The 20,147-nt window shown below is 42.3% G+C and overlaps 1 protein-coding gene across 1 annotated transcript in view; it reads left to right on the top strand.

Moving 5' to 3' along the window:
- The window catches only part of LOC146175480 (DNA mismatch repair protein Msh3-like), a 31,515-nt gene that overhangs the window by 10,692 nt on the left and 676 nt on the right, over positions 1-20,147 (top strand). The window contains exons 8-17 of the mRNA XM_084581864.1: positions 1,560-1,692; positions 7,101-7,288; positions 8,170-8,338; positions 9,543-9,607; positions 9,723-9,839; positions 11,897-12,004; positions 14,476-14,590; positions 15,159-15,313; positions 18,778-18,964; positions 19,904-20,015. Of these exons, the coding sequence (XP_084437990.1) occupies positions 1,560-1,692; positions 7,101-7,288; positions 8,170-8,338; positions 9,543-9,607; positions 9,723-9,839; positions 11,897-12,004; positions 14,476-14,590; positions 15,159-15,313; positions 18,778-18,964; positions 19,904-20,015 (1,349 nt within the window). The remainder of the gene's footprint in view (positions 1-1,559; positions 1,693-7,100; positions 7,289-8,169; positions 8,339-9,542; positions 9,608-9,722; positions 9,840-11,896; positions 12,005-14,475; positions 14,591-15,158; positions 15,314-18,777; positions 18,965-19,903; positions 20,016-20,147) is intronic.

The following is a 20,147-nucleotide window of genomic DNA, read 5'->3' as shown; positions in this document are numbered from 1 at the left end:
GCATTAGTCGACCATGCCTCTAGTTTTTTTACCTAACAGTAAAGCAGTGACAGACGTTGTACAATTATGACAGTGTTGACCAGTCTTGAAGCGCTGTCCATTGTGGCTCCGATGTGAAGCAAGTTATGCCAGTAACAACTGGGACAACAAGGTTCGGAAACAACACATTTCATCGAACATTATGGTGTCGCAGTGCTGGCAGACAAGGACAAAGGACTAGGGACACACGCAGAGCAAAAGCATCCAAAATAAAGTTGCAAGTTCAGCGCAGTTGTGTGTGTCCTTAGTCCCTTGTTCTTGTCTGCCAGTGCTGCGACACCATAATGTTTGATAACCACCACCAACTAGCCCAGCAGTATACCCTACATTTCATTGCCCAATGCGTCATTTGACTGCACCACTGTGGAAAACTTAACACTTCTGTAGGCATGCTTTGTTGGGGTTCGATTATGGCAGCCAGTTCTGCCTTCTGATAAGCAGCTTGTTATATACAAAAGTGGCACAAGCAGAGGCTTTTTTCTTGGTCACTCACTATACTTACTCTTACTCACCTGATCAGCAGACTTTCTTGTCTTTTCTAGTGCGAACATGAAGTTCTGAAGTGCCATTCGTTGCTACAGTGAAACGAAACAGGGTAGCCCTAAACAACGACCAGGGTGCTCAGGGAGCTTTTCAGATCATCACCCGGCATGTGCCCACAGCTGACGCTGTTGTGGAAAGCTTGGTGATTGCACAGACTTGCATTGTCCTGCCAGAGATGACAGTGGGTGGAGCCTTCGTGAAAAACAATCTAAACACTTTTGACTAAAAATAAGTTTGTTCTTGGCTCATTGATGAGCACATGCTTAAATGGACTCTGCTTAACAGCTTGCAAAGAGGATGCCTACCGGCTACTAGGTGCTAGTGCGTACATGCATTTCCCATAGGCCCGTCGGTGCGCCCTGGTAGCACTGCAGTGCTTGAGAAAAACCTATTGGTTGGTTTCTTTTAGAGGTCACACAGTTTTGATGATCATGGCAAGTCATCTGCGCCATGCTAGTGCGTCAACAATCCCCCCTCCTTGGGGGAATTCTCTCTCGCATTGATGGTCTAGTAGAGGGACCAAGTAAGGGAGGTTGGTGGAGGAGGAACACTGACAAAGTTTGCAAAAAGTAACAAAAGAGAGAAAGATACACAGATTCTGAAAATAAAATTTTGACTGCAGCCAACAAAGCACATTAGGACACACTGCAGTCAAGACACATTAAAGAAGTCCTTGTTGAAGGATGTTTGTGAAGCAACATTCTTTATCATCGCAAGCATATCGCAACATTATTGAATAGTCCTTGTTGCTGGGATGGGAGCTTCTGTGCAGCTAATGTGTCTAGAAATTCCAGTCTCGGCATTTGCTGTTTTGGAAAAAATAAATGCATCCGTGTTTTAAGCTGTGCCCCTTTGGGTATGTCTCTTCTTTATAGGCATATTTAGTATATGCTTCCAGGTTGCTCTAATTTGGTTTTAGTGTAAAATTCTCGCAAATGCTGCTCTGCAGAAAAGCACATGACATTTGTCTTGTGCAGGTTGATCAAGGAGCGCCAGGATGCAGTTTCAGACATACTTTCCATGGGTGCCAAGAGCTTTCTCGAGCTGCGCAAGTTTCTATCGAGAATGCCTGATGTTCAACGTGGCCTGTGTGCAGTCCTTCACAAAAAGGCAAGCATGAAAATGTTCCAGTAGGTTGTAACCTAGCGACATGTTCAAATTGTTAGCAGGGTCTTTTGTAGTACAGCTGGGCAAGCCAAGGCAGATGACAATGATTTTTTTTTTTTTTGCTTGGCTTACTTGGCTTTTGTGCACTCTGTTGTCCCATTTGTGCTATGAAAGGCCCATCTCCTTCTGATAGCATAACAGGTATCTACTGACATAATAATCATGCCATAGAGTTTACCATGTTACCAGTGTACAGGGTGTACGATGAATTTTGTTGAACCACAACAGATGAAGGCCATGGTGATGTTTGCACATGGAGATAGAAGTTTGATATATACATATAGTCCCACCCATATAGTCCCATATAGTGTCCACCTAATGAGGTTATGACCTGTGCCAACTTTTTCATCGCTTTCCTTACTTTTGGAAAATGGGCTTATATGCACAATATTTTTTTCCTAGTTGTGCCTCATTTGAGGAAAGGTTGTCAGGTAGTAGTATTACCTGTTTTGGATTATTTAGTTCTGCCCTAGTTCTGCGAAAGTTTCTTTGGCATTTTTTTATTTTTGCTGTTGCATTTAAATTTTGGGAACTTGAACGTTATTTAGGGTTTGAGATGGAAGCAGATGTTTAGAGAGATTGCAGTAGACTCCTGTTGGGACGAACATGATAAAGTTGAATTCTCGGATTCTAGGTCTCCCGTAGTACTCAATGTAAAAAAAAAGGAGAAATGTGTATAACGGACTATTTCATGCACGCTTTGGCTGAGGTAAACTTTTTCGGCACTGCGAACCACTACTAGGCTCACCTAACAACACTCATGGGGAATGCATGAGCACTCCTTACAAAAGAAAATAAAATAAAAGGCTTCAATGCAATAAAGCGCACCCACTAAAAATTGCTTCCATAACAAGCTGCCTTACAAGAGCAGGGTGCTTGGGTGAAGCTACTGTGCTGGTGTGAATGGTGGTGGTGGTGGTGGGTAAAGGAGGGCTGTGCTCCGTTGCACTCAGTTGGTGGAGAGATCTAACGTCAAATTTCTGCATCGGGCATTCATTATGAGCTGCGCATTTTCCCCAACTGGCTAAAAGCTGCACCCACTCATTGCTTTGCGGCCTATAAACACCAGGCCTTCATTTTCAATAGACATAGATAGTCAGATATTGGTGCCACATGTTGTGTACCTCATAAGGCAGAGTGCATCTTGTCTCTGCTCATGGCTCTGATAACAGCAACACTACAGAAGGTGCGAGATAACAGAGGGCAGCACAGCTAGCCAGCTAACATTATTTTGCTATGTTAATTAGGCGGCCATGCTTCCAGACCACACATTGCAAGTGCTTCGCAGGTATACGATCTTCTTAAAGTACTTAAAGTAATGCTCTTATTAGCAATGGCGTTGGATAGGAAACACACTTTGTATGAAAGCCGAGCATTGCTGCTGCACATGGTACATCGCGCGCCCCTTGTCAAACACAACCAGCGTTCCATTGAACGCATCGTTAGTTTACAGGAAAGGAAAGGTGCCGTATCAGTCACATTTATTTCTGTGGACACCTGGAAAGGTAAAAGGTCAAATCGGCTTCAGACATCCGATTTTTTTCGAGAATGCAGGTAGTAGTGCTGCAACACTAAAAAACACACAAATAGTAGCCAATTCAAAAATAAAAATTGATCAATGCAGTTAGGATAACATGCCCTTCGTGCATAGGGCAATAAATGCTGTATTTGCAATTGAGGACAAAGGCTTATTATTTGTTTCTGTGCATTTGTTTCTGTACAGGTGTGCTTTAACTAGTTTTATTTCACAATTCTGGCATTCACAAGTTTGCAGGTGATGAGAAATCTCATCATTGTGCTTTATCTTACGTATTCCAGGAGTGCTTCTAGGAGCTCCGTTACAGAGCTTAGAAATAAACCCATTGGGCTGTACATTTTTGACAAAGAACGTACTTGGTTATTTTTTATAAAGGTAACTGCACTGCATCTTGCTTACATCTCAGATTGGAGTTGGTTTATATGCTGCTTGAAGTCAGCATTCCCCAACCATCTTCTTGGCGGAGAAGTAAAGCTATCGCCATGAAGCCATTGAGGTTGAGTGTGTGCTATTGCTCAGCCAACAGGATGCCCAGGTTGGCATCTCATCAACTCAGGGCAGCCCACTGATAAGTCCTTGTCATTCAAGACAGATTCAAACAATGGAAGGGAAATAACAAGGAGAATGAGATTGGGATGGATCGCATTTGGCAAGCACTCTCAGATTATGACTAGCAGCTTACCGGTATCACTTAGGAGGGAAGTATGCAACAGTTGCATCTTACCTGTACTCACCTATGGGGCTGAAACGTGGAGGCTAACGAAAAGGGTTCTACTTAAGTTGAGGACAACGCAGAGAGCTATGGAAAAAAAAAAAATGGTAGGTGTAACATTAAAAGATGGGAAGTGCACAGAGTGGGTCAGAGGAATAACTCGAGTTAATGAGTGGAAATCAAGAAGAAATGGGCATGGGCAGGGCATGAAGTACGAAGAGAGAATAACCGATGGTCACTTAGGATAACAAGCTGGATTCCAAGGGAAGGAAAGCGTAGTAGGGGGCAGCAGAAAGTTAGGTGGGTGGATGAGGTTAAGTTCGCAGGAGTCAAGCGGATGCAGCTAGCACAGGAGCGGGCTAATTGGAGGAATAGGGGAGAGGCCTTTGCCCTGCAGTGGAGATAGTCAGGCTGATGATATTCAAGCCAAAGCAGGAACCGAGTAAGGTCTGGTGCAAGATCCCTGGTGGACGCGGGGTTGGATCTGACAAGGTGACGCCTTAGTGGAGGGCTGAGGCAGAGGCTGCAATATCCCAGACATCAGATCACGTTCCATACAGTCCCGACTCTCACAGAAAAAAAAAGAAAAAATGAGTTGTTTTTTTTAATAATTCAGGATTTTTTTCTCTGAGCGAGAAAATAAGAGTTGATAATGTGACAGTGTTGAAGGCCTCGTTTTTTAATAAACCTGGCATCAGTCTCAGAGAGCTTTGGTACACCTGTGCACCTATTAACTGTGTGCGGTAATTTCAGTATGTCAAACTATGTAGTATACCTGTAATATGGTGCAGAAGCACATGGACAACATCCTGCTGAAGATGGCGGACTTTTGGCACTATGCTGCAAGTAAGCAGGAAAGGGAAGAAAAGCACTCTAAATGGCTTTATACAGCACTTCAACAAAATGATACTGAAAGCTATGCACCAGATATATTGTAAAACTGTGATCCCTCAATCAAATCGAAACTGAAGCATTCATCCACAGCCAATCAACAGTTCACCTAACTAGTTTTTCAGATATGAACTAGAACAGGTGTGTTTAGAGGGCAAGTGTTAACGTATTTGTAAATGAAGTTGTCTAGCCAGGCAGACCAGAAAAATGAATCTGTAGTGTTTAAAACTTTACTTTTGCTATAACGCTAACAGATATTAATAAAATTGTATTAAAAAGATAAACCTCGCATTTTGAGAAATAACCCCCCCCCCCCCCCCCCTTCTTCTCTTTTGATTTTGAGCTGTACTTATGACGCTCATTTCTTTTTTGGAAAGAAAAATGCATGTCTTAGTTTTCAGTGATTGCTGCAGGAGAATTGCTATCACTAGCAGTGAATTCATTCAAAAGCTTCCAGCACCGTTCACAATAGAGATGCAAAAAGTTTATTAAAGGGCCTTACCCAGGTGAACACACAACACATGCGTGTCCACCTGGGTAAAGCCCTTTAATAAAATTTTTGACTTCTCCACCATCTAGAAAGCTTTTATCACCGTCTTTGCCTGAATTCTGCATTTACAAACAGCTTGCTATATATATTCCATTTCAGTCAAATGAACAGTCTGCATTGTGACAACTGTGGCTCAATTAAAACTAGAACGTATCCTGCTTGAGTGCCCTGCATGTGCTGACGAGCATATGTATATTATGAACATTGCATGAAGAAGCTCTCCCCAGTGCCTTTAACAATGGACAGTGTTCTATGTCTCTTAGCCTGCCCTAGGCAACAGAGACATGCACTGAACTTTTTGTTCGCATATTTAAATGACAAATGACATTGGACATCTCAACAATGTCCAATTTCACCTTGCATGTAACCTCAGGCATTTTTTACGCTGTGAACTTTGTCAGCCCACATGTTGGAATATGCATTTCATAATTTCGCGTCGCAACTTTACTCGGCCATCCATCCTAGCGTGTATTTAATTGAGACATTTTTGCCTCCCCACTTTAATTCTTTAATCCACACAGCTCTCTTTCCATCTCTCGTCCCCCTATTCTTTTTCCTACGCAGAGTAGCATGTCAGCGAATTTTAAATGCTGGCCAAACCCTCTGGTTTTCAATAAGAGTCTTTCTCTGAAATTTGAAGAAAGCCCATTAGGTTTCAATTAAAATTCAAAGCATTTATTTGGAAGCAGTTAGATCTTCAGACCTCATAAGTATGGGTTCTGCTGGCAACTGGTTCCAAGAAAATCTAATTAATGCCACTTGGATTACCAGTTATATTGCTATATTTAGATTTAATAGGAGTTTTCATCTAAATCTAATTTAAACTTTTTTATTTGGAAGGAGTTACATTTTAGGACTGTTGCAACTGATTCCAGTTAACTCTTTCTTGTAAACAGGCAATTTCACGGTGGTATACGTAATAAATTAATTCACTCATAAATTCAAACATTTTTTTCTTTAATGCAACCCGTCATGGTGTAGCTGATAAAACTCAATTTTTATCATTGATTTGCAATGTGAGAGACTCTCACAGAAATTCAGTAGGAATATTATGTACACTGGATGAGAAAACAGAAGAATAAAGTATTTAATACTATATGTTTCATGTGTTACCATGTCAGAAACTGGAATATGTTGTTACAGAATTCTTCATGCTAAACTCTCCGATGAGTAATAAGCGATTGCTCATCTAAAGTGCATTGGGCTGGTGCATGGTGCAGGACTTTGTATATTGATCTTTGATTGCTGATACACCTGTTACATCACTAAGCCATATATGGTAAATATTTATATCCATTGGCTGCTCATCAAAGACTGGAAGTGAGTGCCATGTTCACTGCTCCCTTATTTGTTTTGCTATGTATAGCCTTCACATTGTTTGGCGCTTTTGTCAATTTTTTGTACTTAAGGTTTCAGCATATGGAAAATTATACAGTATTTGTTGCAGCATTTTAGAAAAGAGTAGTTCTTATATTTATTTGTGAAGTGGGAAGTCTGGAGCAGGGCCGGTATTTGTGTTGGATGCTTTTCTGCAGAATCGGCAGCGCTCATGCAAACCATCCTCACTCATTGCAAAGGCTTTGTGTAGAAGGCAATCCACCCAGAAACTTGTGCTTCTCTTGAATTATTTGTAGTCACGTGCAAGGCAAACGTTTTTCCAGGTAAAGCCATCCGATCTGGTGGACATACTCTCTGCACTGTCCAGGGCACAGAGGATCTTTCAAGCACTCAGCGCAGACATGTCTCTTGGCGTCACAAGCACAGCACTGAAAACAAGCTTTGCCAACGTGGCAAAGCTCCTACGAGACGTCGAAAGCTATCTTGATTGCATCGACTTGAATTCAGCAAGGTACACTGCCCACTGTGGCACAATTACCATCTGAGTAGCACCACTAGGGGTTTGTGGTCCACGGGATGAACAGCTTGAAAGAGGTGGGGGGTAGGGGTTGCGACTGCTACTGAGGATGATGGGTTAAAGCAGTCACCGCCGTGTGCTACTGCACTTCTCAAAGGGCACTGTTCAAATCATAATGAGCCCAATTAGCTGAGTGTTTCAGTTCTGAAACTGCTAGCCTTCACTAGTAGCTTGAAGGTGCACTTTCCGTTGAAATGTACTGGTTTAGAGACACTTCAAAGCGAAAAGCATTGACCTTGAAGATAACAATCCTGGGCATAGCAGCCATGTTTCAGTGGGGGAGAAATACTAGAGTTCTGTATACTGTGCGATGTCTGTTCATTAAGGAACTCTGAGTGGTCGAAATTATCTGGCACTCTCCATTGGTGTCCATCATAGCCTGAGTCGTTTTGGGGCATTAAACTCCATAAACCAAACCTAGCCTAACTTAGCCTAGCCTAGCCTTCTGGAAGACTATGTTTACAGAATAAAGGTGTAAAATTTTGGGTGCTGTGGACTCTTTTATGTCCACTAGGCTCAATGCCACCATTTTATGCTAACCTAACCAATGACACTGGTAGGCATTCAATGCTTGAGTTGTGTGCTTTTCTTTGTCCAGTTGTTTACTACTGTTCTGCATACACCTCTGATTGTAATGCTTTATATTTGGTTGCATAATAACACAAAAGATTGCTGCTGCGATTTTGTTTCATTTTGTTTCCTGGATCACTTTCTCATGAGAAAACATTTAGTGGCTCATAAGCAAGAAGGGAATCAAGTGAATGTTTCTGCAGTGGGAACTGTGCAGTGTTGTGACACTGACTGCATTTTTGCAGGCATGATGACATGGCTGCACTCTTCAAGGACTTCTCCCACTATCCCAGCCTTAGCAAATGTCATGAGGAAGTCTTCAACATTGAGCAAAAGCTTGTTCTGCTCCGAAGGGATATTGCTGCCCAACTGTGTACCCCCAAGTTTGACTACAAGACAGTCAATGGATTGCCGGTAACTTCATGCCCCAAATTGCTGCTACACGTTATGTGCACCTTTTTTTTTCAGATGCTGCAATATGTATTTGAAACAAGTCTGGAGCACTTGCGTTCAATTTCGGACTGGTCTGGCTTTTGTAACCATTAAGAGATGGATTCTCTTAACTGTTAAGAGATGGCTCTTCTGAGCCCTCAAGTTCTCAGAAGAGATGTACTGATTCCTTACTCCACATTATTTTTATTGTGGGACTTGTTAGCTTATTTATGGCTAAATGTATCGTGATACGGCCAGTCTCTATCAGTTGAACTTGGGAATTTTTTGGGTTCTTGTGTATCTAGATGTGAAATGTATTCTGCATGCATATTAAGCAATAATGAGTGGAAGGTGAGATATCCAGGGCTCCTTAGCATTTCTTGGAAGCCATGTGGGCTCCCTTGGGCTAGAAAGATTAAGAACCTCAAGTCAGAGGGAGTCATGCAGATGTCAAGAGTGTTTTACTTTATGCTTAATGTTTCTTATCGCATTCACTTTGGACACACACCTTGCACACAGTTTTATTTTCACGAAATGAGAAATCGTATGTGAAGTATGTGGAGAAGTAGTGACGGTAGACCACATTTGAATTTTGCTTGCAAAAGTTGAAAAGAACTAAGGAAAAAGGCATATCATGCAATTTTATATATGCATTCCTTTCCGCTTTAGCTTGCTTCTTGTAGAAAATTCACCTATTGATTCTTCGCTTGCTCCTACGTTCTTGGATATGAAAATCTTAAACTATGACATCTTAACATTTTGAGGTTCATGAGCTCGAAGATGATGTATTTAAACTCATGTTTGGAGCATAACAGTTGTAGCTACTTATGCATCCTGGTATTCTCAACATGTCACAAGACCTGCAACTTTTACCGCTTGTCAAATCTGTTGTTCTAGTACTGTGAAAACTTTACTGTAGCACATGACCATACACCATGTTTGAATTATTTAACTTTGCACTTGGTTTTTTATATTCTCTGTGGCTCTCTTGGAAACAAGAGGCATATTCCCATGTGCATTTTCATCTTGTAAATGGGACATTTTTTTTTTTTTTTTTTCTATCTGTGGGTTTATGTGTTGTTCTCAAACAGAAAAGTGTCTGGTCAAAGTCTGTTGCAAAACAGAGTCAGCCAGCCAGCTGCCTTGATGTATATATGGAATCATTGTTGATTTGGTGCTTTTTCAGTACCTTGTTGAAGTACCAGCCCAGAAGACATCTACAGTGCCTCGAGACTGGTTAAAGATCAGTTCGTAAGTTTCTCTTTAACAACCTGTGCATTTTACTTCCAAGACAGCTAAGTACTGTTGTGCTGTAAGGAGCTGCTTGCACTCTGCAAGTCCATACATGACCAATGCCTTGTTTCAGGACAAAAGCAGTGAACCGGTTCCGGCCACCTGCGGTTGAGTCTCTTTACAAGGATCTGTGCATTGCCAAGGAACTGGTCCTCGTGCAGAGTCGCAAGTCATGGTTTTCTTTTCTAGAGTAAGCGTGTCAGAACTTCTGAAAAATGTAACTGTTGATTCTTTGTCTGCAGTAAGTGCTTGGTAATATAGTTTGACATAACTATGTTTGAGGGACTGGTGTCACTATATTTGCCAATTAAGCTAATTAGGAAAAAAGAGCCCAGCATAGTGACTCAGTGGTTAGGGCGCTTGACTGCTGATTCCTGTCCCAAGAACCGGCCATGGCAGCCTTGTTGCGATAAGGATGAAATGCAAAGCACCCTTGTACTTTGCTACGTTGGTCACGTAAAAGAACTCCCAGGCTATGGAAATTTCCGAAGTCCATCACTGCACTATTCCGTATAGCCTATGTCATTTCTGGGAGTTTAAACCTTATAAGCCAAGTAGCAGTGCGCAAATATTGTAATTTTCGAATACAAATTGAATACGAATGTGGGAAAAAAATGCCTTCGAATGTTAAATTGAATATCAGATATATTATCCATGAAAAAAAGTAAATAAAAATTGCAAACATTGTTCATCTTGTTTATATTGAAATTCATGTGGCTCAGAACCATATACCATAATGAAGAATCCAGTACATATAAATTTTATACAAAATTCTGTATATCGTTTTTTTGTATCAGAGGGACCTGATTGAAACCTGGTGGAGCTGTCATATTGCTGCTGAATACAGTAAAGCTGAGATCTGGGCGAGTTGGTATGCATTCATACTGGAGAACAGCGCAATAAAGGCGCTTGTTTCGTCCTTGTCCCGCCTTTATTGGGCTGTTCCCCAGCATAAATACAGTAACCTCTCAGTAATTTGGCCTTCGAAGGACCACGAAATGTCTGAATTAACTGAAACTCGAATTATCGGGTGGGCTTGGAAAAACTGCCAAAAACTGTTTGCATCGCAGTAATTTTATCAGGAACATTTAAATGATGTTTGTCTTCATTTGAGATGAAACGGGGCGGGAAGGACAGTTTGTCTCAATTTCATCAAGTTCTTAGGTTTGCGCACACTGTCGCGGAAGCCCCCTTCACAAAACGGCACCATCGCACTTCGAGGGTGCTTTACTGCACAGTCCATGCAGTTAAGCATTGCAGTGAAGCGTGCAGTGCAGTGAAGTGCGTTCGAAAAGTATTGGTGAATTCGAAAGTTTTCGAATATTCATTTTTTTAACACGAATACCAGTCGAATAACAAACATATTCTGTATTCGAAATATCGAATATTTGCATGCCTCTAAAACCAAGCTACCATATTTTCGCGAATCTAAGCACCTCACCCTACTCTTGCAAAAAAATTGTTTAAAAAAAAATTTGCCATGTGAATTAGCTCCCTTTGTTTTCAAAGAAATGCGCGTATCCAAGGCCCCTAAGCGGGCTTGCTCACTCTGTTGTCGAAACGGAGCTGTCAGAGTCGCGAGTTGGCACAGCATTCGTAGGGTGATGTCCGGCTTCATGTGTTGCAGTATTCCAACACTACATGTCGGATGGCAGCGTAAAACACTGAAAACTGGCTGAAAGCATTCTTGAGAACTCTATCAGCGTGTTGTCACACGGGCCTGGTATTGGCGGCGCTCGGCAGATTTCACGGGCGTCATGAGCGCCCATTGCTTGGTTTGGTGTCAGTTGTTTGAGAGACATGACGGAAGTTGAAATGAGTTGTTTGTAGAGGGCTGCCTACAGTCTGTAATGGTGTTTGTCGAAGATGCTTGCTAAATTTGTTTGCTAAATAAATTATGTCTTGCACCCTTCTCATTGAGATTTAGCCGCAATAAGAAAGTGTGTGGGGGGGGGGAGAGGGGGGGGGGGGGCTTTCATTTTAGATTTTTCGAATCTAAGCACCCCCTCAACTTTGGTCATTGCAATCATGAAGTAAAGGGGGTCCCTATAACCAAGTAAATACAGTTTTAAGGAATAGTGTGTTTCGATCTTCATACTAAGCTTCGTCCTTCGGCGTTTTACACTGTCATATAAGAAGCCAGTCTGCAGCCATATTTTGTAATGGTTTTTTTTTTTAACCAATTCCTTTTTTTTCCCTTTCCCGACGGGTTGTTGTGACCTGTGGTGTCATGTGATGTGCTTGCAGGAAACTGAGTGAGAGGTACACTGACTATCAGCAGGCTGTGAAGAGCATAGCCACGGTGGACTGCCTGCTGTCCCTCGCTGAGACTGCATCCCAGCCCGGATACTGCAGGTTGGAACGAAAACATTTTTCTCTTGTTGGAAATTCAAAATGCAAAACAGCAAGAGACTTGCTGGTGGAACCCTATTACATTTGTTGCGAATCCTTCAGGCAGTAAATCTTCAGAGGGCCTCTGAACTGCATCTTTTTGGAAAATAATTTGGCACAGATTCGTAGTTTCAAAGTGACTTGCAAGGAATACTTTCTCTTGAATACCTATGAGAAGTTGAAGTAGCAGCATGAATTCTTTTACAGGCAGTCTTTCTGGTTAACATTCCTGCCTTCTGCCCTCCTTTTCTCCTCCTCCTGCTTCCCAAGCAGTAGCAACCTCCTTTATCAGTGCTGCTGCCTGCACTAAGTTACGGCATTTAGCAGGAGGCAGAAGGGGCACTGATTTGCTTGGTGCTTCTTTCAGTTGCTGGAAGAAAGGTTGACTTTATTTGCTAACTGTAATGCCTTTAGTATCTTAACCTCTTCGTTGAGTTGTAGCTGGTATGTGAAGCTCTTTCTGCTGCGTTTGCTGCACTTTCTGCACCAGTTCTGGCAGGATCCAAGGGGGTGCCGAGAGCGTGCAGCGCTAGTTCACCTAGTTCAGGTTTAGTTCAGGTGCAGCGCGACACTAGTGCCGCTGGCACTGCACGTTTGCTGCACTCGCCGCACTTGGCAACACAGTTCAGAGATTAGGTGAGATTCAAAAGAAAATATTTGACAGAGATCTGCCTGGTTGGGCAACCAGCATATTTAAGCCAAAATAAATACCATACAAAATTAAAAATGCTGCAATTCGCATGCTGCCAGACCTGAGGAAGGAACCAAGGAGGTCCTGAAATAGAGTACTGCATGGGCCCAGGCTGGGACATGAGTTGTCTTTCCTAGCCTGGGCTGGGCTCAGGCCTGAAGTTGCGGGCCCGTATCGGGTTTGGGCCCAAAGTTGCAGACCCGAGTCGGGCTCACACCCATACATAGAGGCTTGATGCCTGGCCTTTGATTCACTATTGTAGAGTGAAGTACACTTTTGGCCTTATAGCAGTGAGAAAGGTGAAATAAAGCCATGAAGTGCACTATAAAAATAGGGTAGGGTTTGTTGTCTCATTTATTTAATTATTACATTGCCCCGGTAATTAAGTGGTTAAAGCACTTGTCTACTATGCCGCGATGCCCGGGTTTAATCCTGGCTGCGGCAGCTCCATTTCAATTGGGATGGAGAGCACCACAGCCATGTACTGTGTGGTGTCAGTGTTCGTACGTTAAAGAACCCCAGCTGGTCTAAATGGTCCACAGCCCCTCACCACAACATCCTTCATAACCTGAGTAGACTTGGGATGTACACAAGTCCTGTTGCTACAATAATTCAATCCGTGAAATTGTGTTTATTTAAAGAATGCCATTCCACTAGCTGCGCGGATGCTTTAGCCTTCAGACATCATAAACCCTAATATATATAACTGACAAAATCTTGAAGGAATGCATTGTTCATTGCATAAAATTCTTTTCATGTGCTTCCTGGAACTTCCGAGTTCATCTATGTCATTTCTTTGCGTCTGTATGATCACTGTTCAAAAAGCCAACAGGGCAAACGCACCTCATAACTTCCTTTTGTGGTTCAAAAAAAACATTCCTCAGACGCTACTGCAATTTAGGCTTCCTTGTCAACTAGTTCATTTTTTGTGCAGCAGGCGTCTTTTTAGCTCACAGCTAGCTGTTTACCTCATGCGTTACTTTAGAGCGAGTCCGGGCTGTGTCCGGGCTTCATCCCGAGCTTTGCGAACTGGGCCGGACTCAGTAGAGCAATAATTTAACGGCCCCAGGTTGGGCCTGTTACAGTCAAGACAGGTCTGAACAGAATTAGTGTTTATTGAGGGAAGCTGTACTCTTTTATAGCGGCTGGTCGATACAGGCACGTGTCGGCGTCTGCGGCAGCGTTCGGTGGGGAATGTGGCTGGCTGGCACTGCGCATGCGTATCTTCTACAGGGCCCAGGCTTGAAGCCACAGGCCTGGGCTGGGCTCTGGCTTTGGGTCTCAGGTCTGTGCTGGGCTCGGGCCTTAGATTCAGGCCTTGCAGTGCTCTATTCTGAAACGTCATGTCTCTTCATTTATCATTTTGATTGGAACTTAGAAATCTAACTTGTAAGTGTGCATGTAGTGTGGCTTGCTTGACATAATAGTAAAACACTCAGTAATTTTGTGCTTCCTCTGTCAATCTTGTATCTTCTGCCTACTTTACATTTCGTCCAAGATTTTTAATTGACTACACACTTACTCTCCTTTCGTGTTGCAACAGCATTGTTAGCCACTTTAGTGTAACAGTGAATGTGCACACTAATTTGGCATGCACCAGTATGCTTACGTGACCGCAGGTTTCGTTTGATCCATGTCTGTATATCCCCTCTGTACTCCAAGTGATCAAAATCCCTTGACTGCTGTGTGCAGATATGAATGTGTTTACTGTTTAGTGTGTAAATAATAGTGGGCAACATTGCAGGCCTCAGATGTTGCCGAAGGATCCGGCAACAATCCGCATCACCAAGGGAAGGCACCCGATTCTGGAGCTTGGTTCCCCACAACTCGTGTATGTCAGCAACGACACTGATCTCAACGTAAGGGATTCTCACCGAGCAACCTGCTTCATTATGTGACTCTGTGAATTGCGCTTGCCTCACAGCAGAGGGTAACACTCGATATTATACTGGCAGTATGTGATCTGCGTTTTCACACAGCAGAGCATAGGCTGTGAGCATGCTGGCTTGCTAATCTAGCTGTCAGGAGCTGGACTAGATGTTTTCATTCATCACGAGGACCTGTTTGTTCAAGAGTTATGTTGAGGGGGCACGGCGTAATAAATGGTCGAAGTAGACTGTTGTGATATGAGTATGTTTTCCTTTGGTACGTGAATCTCTAAAGCCAGACCACACAACCGCCCCCTTCTATGGAGTGACCTCAGAGTCTGCAGCAGTCTCAATATCAGCGTTACAAGTTTGAATCAAGTAGCAGGCAAGAATATCCTGTTTCCGAGTCCAGATTACTCAGAAATGAATATCTCTTTGAATGAATTAGTTTTCTGTATGTGTTCCTTTATAAAAGCCTCGGCAGATTGTGATCAGTATCTTAAGGTGAGTGTCTTTTGCTAGTTTGCTTTATTATTCAAACACCATATTTGTGTCGCAGGCGACCCGGCGTTGTTGTATCATCACTGGCCCCAACATGGGAGGCAAGAGCTCGTACATGCGACAGGTTGCCCTGATTGTCATCATGGCACACATAGGATCCTACGTGCCTGCTGACGCTGCTGCGATCAGCTTGATTGATGGTGTCTATGTCAGGTGGGGATTTTTTGTGGTGTTGCAATGGTCCTAAAGAATCATATAGTTGCAGTACTGATGACAAATAACTTCCTGTTTAGTGTATTTAACTGTATTTGTATTTGTATTTGTATTGTAGTGTATTTGACATGCACACCGCTAATTCTCAGTGACGGAAGTCCAGCCACCACCTTTTATGACCGCAGTTCACGCACTAGAGCCACATGCATGCTTGCTTTAAAAGCCCTGTCTCAGTGTAATGCTCTAACTATGGCCATACATCTCTAAGAAATACTATCTAAGTTAACAAAAGCTTCAGCCAGTTATTGAGGCTTGTTTCAGACTCGGCATCATATATGAGAAAGCTCTATCAAGATCTCTGCGAGTCAGGTCTTGAGTTTACAGGCTTTCATTTGAGCGATGCTTGCCACCTTCTAAACAATTCCCTCACTGAAGGACTGCGCGCAGAAGGTTTTTTCATCATCATCATCATCATCATCAGCCTGATTATACCCACTGCAGGGCGAAGGCCTCTCCCATATTTCTCCACTTAACCCGGTTCTGTGCTAGCTGCATCCACTTGACCCCTGCGAACTTCTTAATCTCATCCGCCCACCTAACTTTCTGCCGCCCCCTGCTACGCTTTCCTTCCCTTGGAATCCAGTTTGTTACCCTCAGCGACCATCGGTTATCCTCTCTTCGCACTACATGTCCTGCCCATGTCCATTTCTTCTTCTTAATTTCTACTAGAATGTCGGTAACTTGAGTTATTTCTCTGACCCACTCTGCACGCTTTCTATCTCTTAATGTTACCCCTACCATTTTTCGTTCCATAGCCCTCTGGGTTGTCCTCAACTTAAGTAGAACTCTCTTGGTTAGCCTCCACGTTTCAGCCCCATAGGTGAGTACAGGCAAGATGCAACTGTTGTATACTTTCCTCTTGAGCGATACCGGTAAGCTGCTAGTCATAATCTGCGAGTGCTTGCCAAATGCGCTCCATCCCAATCGTATTCTTCTTGTTATTTCCTTTTCGTGGTCCGGGTCTGCGCTACTATGCATGTCATAGTAATGCTGAAGAGCTCAAGGAAAATGCGGCGAAAGTTTTATGCTTTGTGCAAATCAATGAACATTTAAGGGAAATTTCTAGCCATTGTTTGCCCTACTAGGTGGTTTTCGTTTTATGAGTCCCTATGCGACGTCCTGGATTACTGGCGGCCTATTCTCACCTTCTTGAGAAGCTCTGATGCAAAGGTTGAAAAGTGGAACCTCCGAAGTCTCATTACTAGCAGTGAGGCACCCCGCAACCTTTTAATTAAAACAAAATTCGTGAAACAAAACGCAAATGCAATATTGGCCATATTGCTTAAGCTAAAGCTATTGTCAGAAGTGTACTCTTTACTCGTACATATCAGAGGTGTCTTGACTAGGTGGGTTGGCGATAATGAAATCAACAACATTGATGTTGACATCCTGGTAAACTTTGTAGAGGAAGAAGAGTACGCTGAGCTCACCGAGATATTTTTGTCTTATTGCAAAGCCGTTGCGAAAAAAGGGAAGTTAGCGTGTCGAGGAATGCATCTGGCTGCATGACATACAGTAATTCCACTACAACATTATCGTTTAATATTCGTATAGTGAACCCAAACATAATGTCAAGTGACTTCTCAAATTAGAGCAATCTTCCCCCTTGTTATTAAAGGCATTGAGAAGTGCAGGCACTCAGTTCTGAATTCTGTGAATATAAAAGCTATGTAGTTCCCTAGAAAGAGGCACCACTTGCATTTTGGCACTCATACTTGGATAACTGGCCTGCCATAGCTCCTGCAGCACTTCACCTGCTGAGACTGCTGGTGTCTAGCGTGAGTGTTGAGAGAGCTTTTTCAAAGCTCCAACTCGTGAACAGACACTGGGCGCGACTTAATGAAGGAAACTTAGAAAAGTACCTGTGCAATTATTACGACTAGATGATGTGATTCAGATGTGAAGGCGATAAGTTGGAAATACATCGTTCTATTTTCAATAAGCTTCATCATCATATAATGTGTCGCTTATCGTTTCTGTTCACGTGCTTGTTTTTTAATGTCATTTGGTTTATGCAAAAATTTGATCGTAATAAATAATATTTCAGTTACTCCTTTGTCTAACATGTGAATTTGTTTTACATATGATGCTAATTTTTATTTATTTATTTATTTATTAGAGATACTGTCAGTCCGGTCAGGACTGATAGTATCATGGCAATAAGCATTTTCTTCCAGAAACTTAGCTTTATATATGACCAACTCTACATTAAATAAAAGTGCATAAAATAGACTGGCAAGAAAAAAAGCCAAAATGACCTCTATGTCACTTTTGACTGTACGCTGATGCAACTTATCTCACCGAAAAGAAAAATATTTATTCAGCAAAAAATAGTATAACCAAAAAGAAAAAAACAACGAAAGTTGTGCTTTCAAATAAATACCGAAAAAAGTGAGCCGAATTCTGAGCAAATAAAAACTGAAAACTCCAACCCCTAACCATAATCGAAGTACCAGAAAGCACATTGTGAGCTAGGCTCATCATGAGCCAAGAATGACAGTCAGCTTATAACGAGCATGGCTTGTCCATGTTTACTAGGGGCTGGATGGTTGTTTGTGTGGCTTATTTTGTCAAGGCCATGCATTCAAAAAGATGCAGCATTGTAAAACATTGATTAAACCTGAAGCACATAATGTCAAAAACCAGTATCAGCAAAGTAGTGCTTGTGCACACAGTGGAGAGGCACAGTTGAAGAGTGTTAAGGTGCAGCACAATCAGGATGTTTTGATGTGATTTGTTACGGTCATGAGGGTTCAATGTACCACAGTGGGGGTCCTTACAATACTGGCTGAAGGGTGCATCTCTTTAGGGTGCAATAAAGGATGCATCCTTCTGGCATCAATGGAAGGATCGATGCCATTCACCGCACACACAACCTTCCAGATTGCCTATTTCTTCACATCATTTTGAACATATCTAAAAGCACTAGAAAAGTATAGACATTTTGTCCAAATTATGCCTTTTATGTTATCATCATCCTTACGATACTTCCTAATGCGAAATTTGAGCCCAACTGTTTAAGCGTTTTTGTGATACATTGAGGCACAGAATTTAAGGATGCTTGTTTTTATTTGAGTTACAAAGCACTCTATTTTTCTCACAAGCCAAAAAATATTTCTGAGAAGAAGAGAAAGAATGAGCCCTTTGGCGCACGACTCTATCATGGCTCATGGCTTTCGACTTCCTTTCGCTCGGTTACACCGGCAACAGCACCAACGGCGACATGGCTCAACTGCCGAACATAAGAGCTGCTCTAAATGCGCATGAAGAACTGCATGCCTGTTTGTATTTCACTATGCATTTAACTTATGCTTCTTACATTAAACTTCTACCTACCCTCAATTTGGTGCTGTCACCCCTCTGATAAATGTACTCTTTACCTTGGCCTTGTTTGATATGAGCAGAATGGGTGCTGAAGATGACATCACCCGCTGGCGAAGCACTTTCTTCAGTGAGATGCTGGAGACCACGGAGATTCTGGATAAGTCCACCAGCCACTCTTTGGTCATCCTGGATGAGCTAGGCCGTGGTACGGCCACCCATGATGGCACTGCCATTGCTTGGGCTACACTTCGGCATATCATAGAAGAGGCAAGTCATTAAGCATTGCTGGTGTTAGAGCAGTTTCTTGCCTGTCCACCTTGCAGTGTACCATCGTCATCATAAAATATTTATTTATTTATTACACACACACACATACGTACATACATACTGCAGACCCTTGGGTTCAAGCAAGGGGGCATGGATGCATACGAACAAGAGCGAACAACAACAAAAATATAATACAAATTTATACAATATTAGTTGCACTGCATAGCCATCTGCAAAATATTGTTCCAGTCTGATATTGTCTAAGGGGAACGGGAACGCTTAAACTTAAACTTAAAATTAATAATTCATGTGAAGAGCGTTGCACATGTTTTTTGCATCAAGTCAAATAAAGAAGTTTTGGAAGAGCAAAAAATAGCACAATAAAGATGATCAACACAATGCAAAAACGGATCTGTAGAATATGTGTTGGGGATAGCGCTGGTCAGTATAAGTAGACTCCTTATCCTGAAGAATGATAGAAGATTGAAATTGACTGATGCAGATTTTCTTGCATATGCAACGCGGTATTTTTCACTTCCTTTGCTAGCTGATCTTTGTGCCTGGAAACAACTTTTCTTTGTTCAGCTTTGGCATGCGTGGGTGTTTGCGACAGATTGCTTTTATTGTTCGGCAGAGTTATTTGTTATCCACTTGAGTGGTTTCTCTAAATTCCTTGCATATTATCAATTTATTTTTTTGCTCTGTGTCCCACTCTTTCAGTGGCACATGCAAAATTTTATATCATTGAAAGTGCTGTTCGTGTTTGTTCAGCAAAATTAGTGGGTAGTCGGCATGCAGAGCTCAAACGTGATCGGTCCAGAAATATAAAATGCCGTTGTTTACCTAAGCTATCTAATATTGTCAGGGAGAAGAGGAGAACCTTTGTTAAATATGTGTTCCTTACCTCTTGTTGCCACTCTCCCTTTTTTGTGCATGCAGAAGGAATGCCTCACCCTGTTTGTCACGCACTACCCACCTGTTACACAGCTGCAAAGCTTGTATCCTGACAACATTGTGAACTACCATACAGCATTCGATGTAAATCATGAAGGTAAGTCATAAACCACCCTTATTGTAGATAGTGTTTCGTGACAGAATAATTAAGCGCTTCTATGAACTTTTGTATACGTTTCATTATCTGACCTTTCATGTGTAGCTAATTTCGCACATAAAATGATATCGC

Source organism: Amblyomma maculatum, chromosome 10 (genome assembly GCF_055883805.1).
Source record: "Amblyomma maculatum isolate TAMU_Amacu chromosome 10, ASM5588380v1, whole genome shotgun sequence".
Classification (NCBI taxonomy): domain Eukaryota; kingdom Metazoa; phylum Arthropoda; class Arachnida; order Ixodida; family Ixodidae; genus Amblyomma; species Amblyomma maculatum.
The sequence above is the reverse complement of the archived record's forward strand: the minus strand, read 5'-3'. Positions and strand labels throughout refer to the sequence as shown.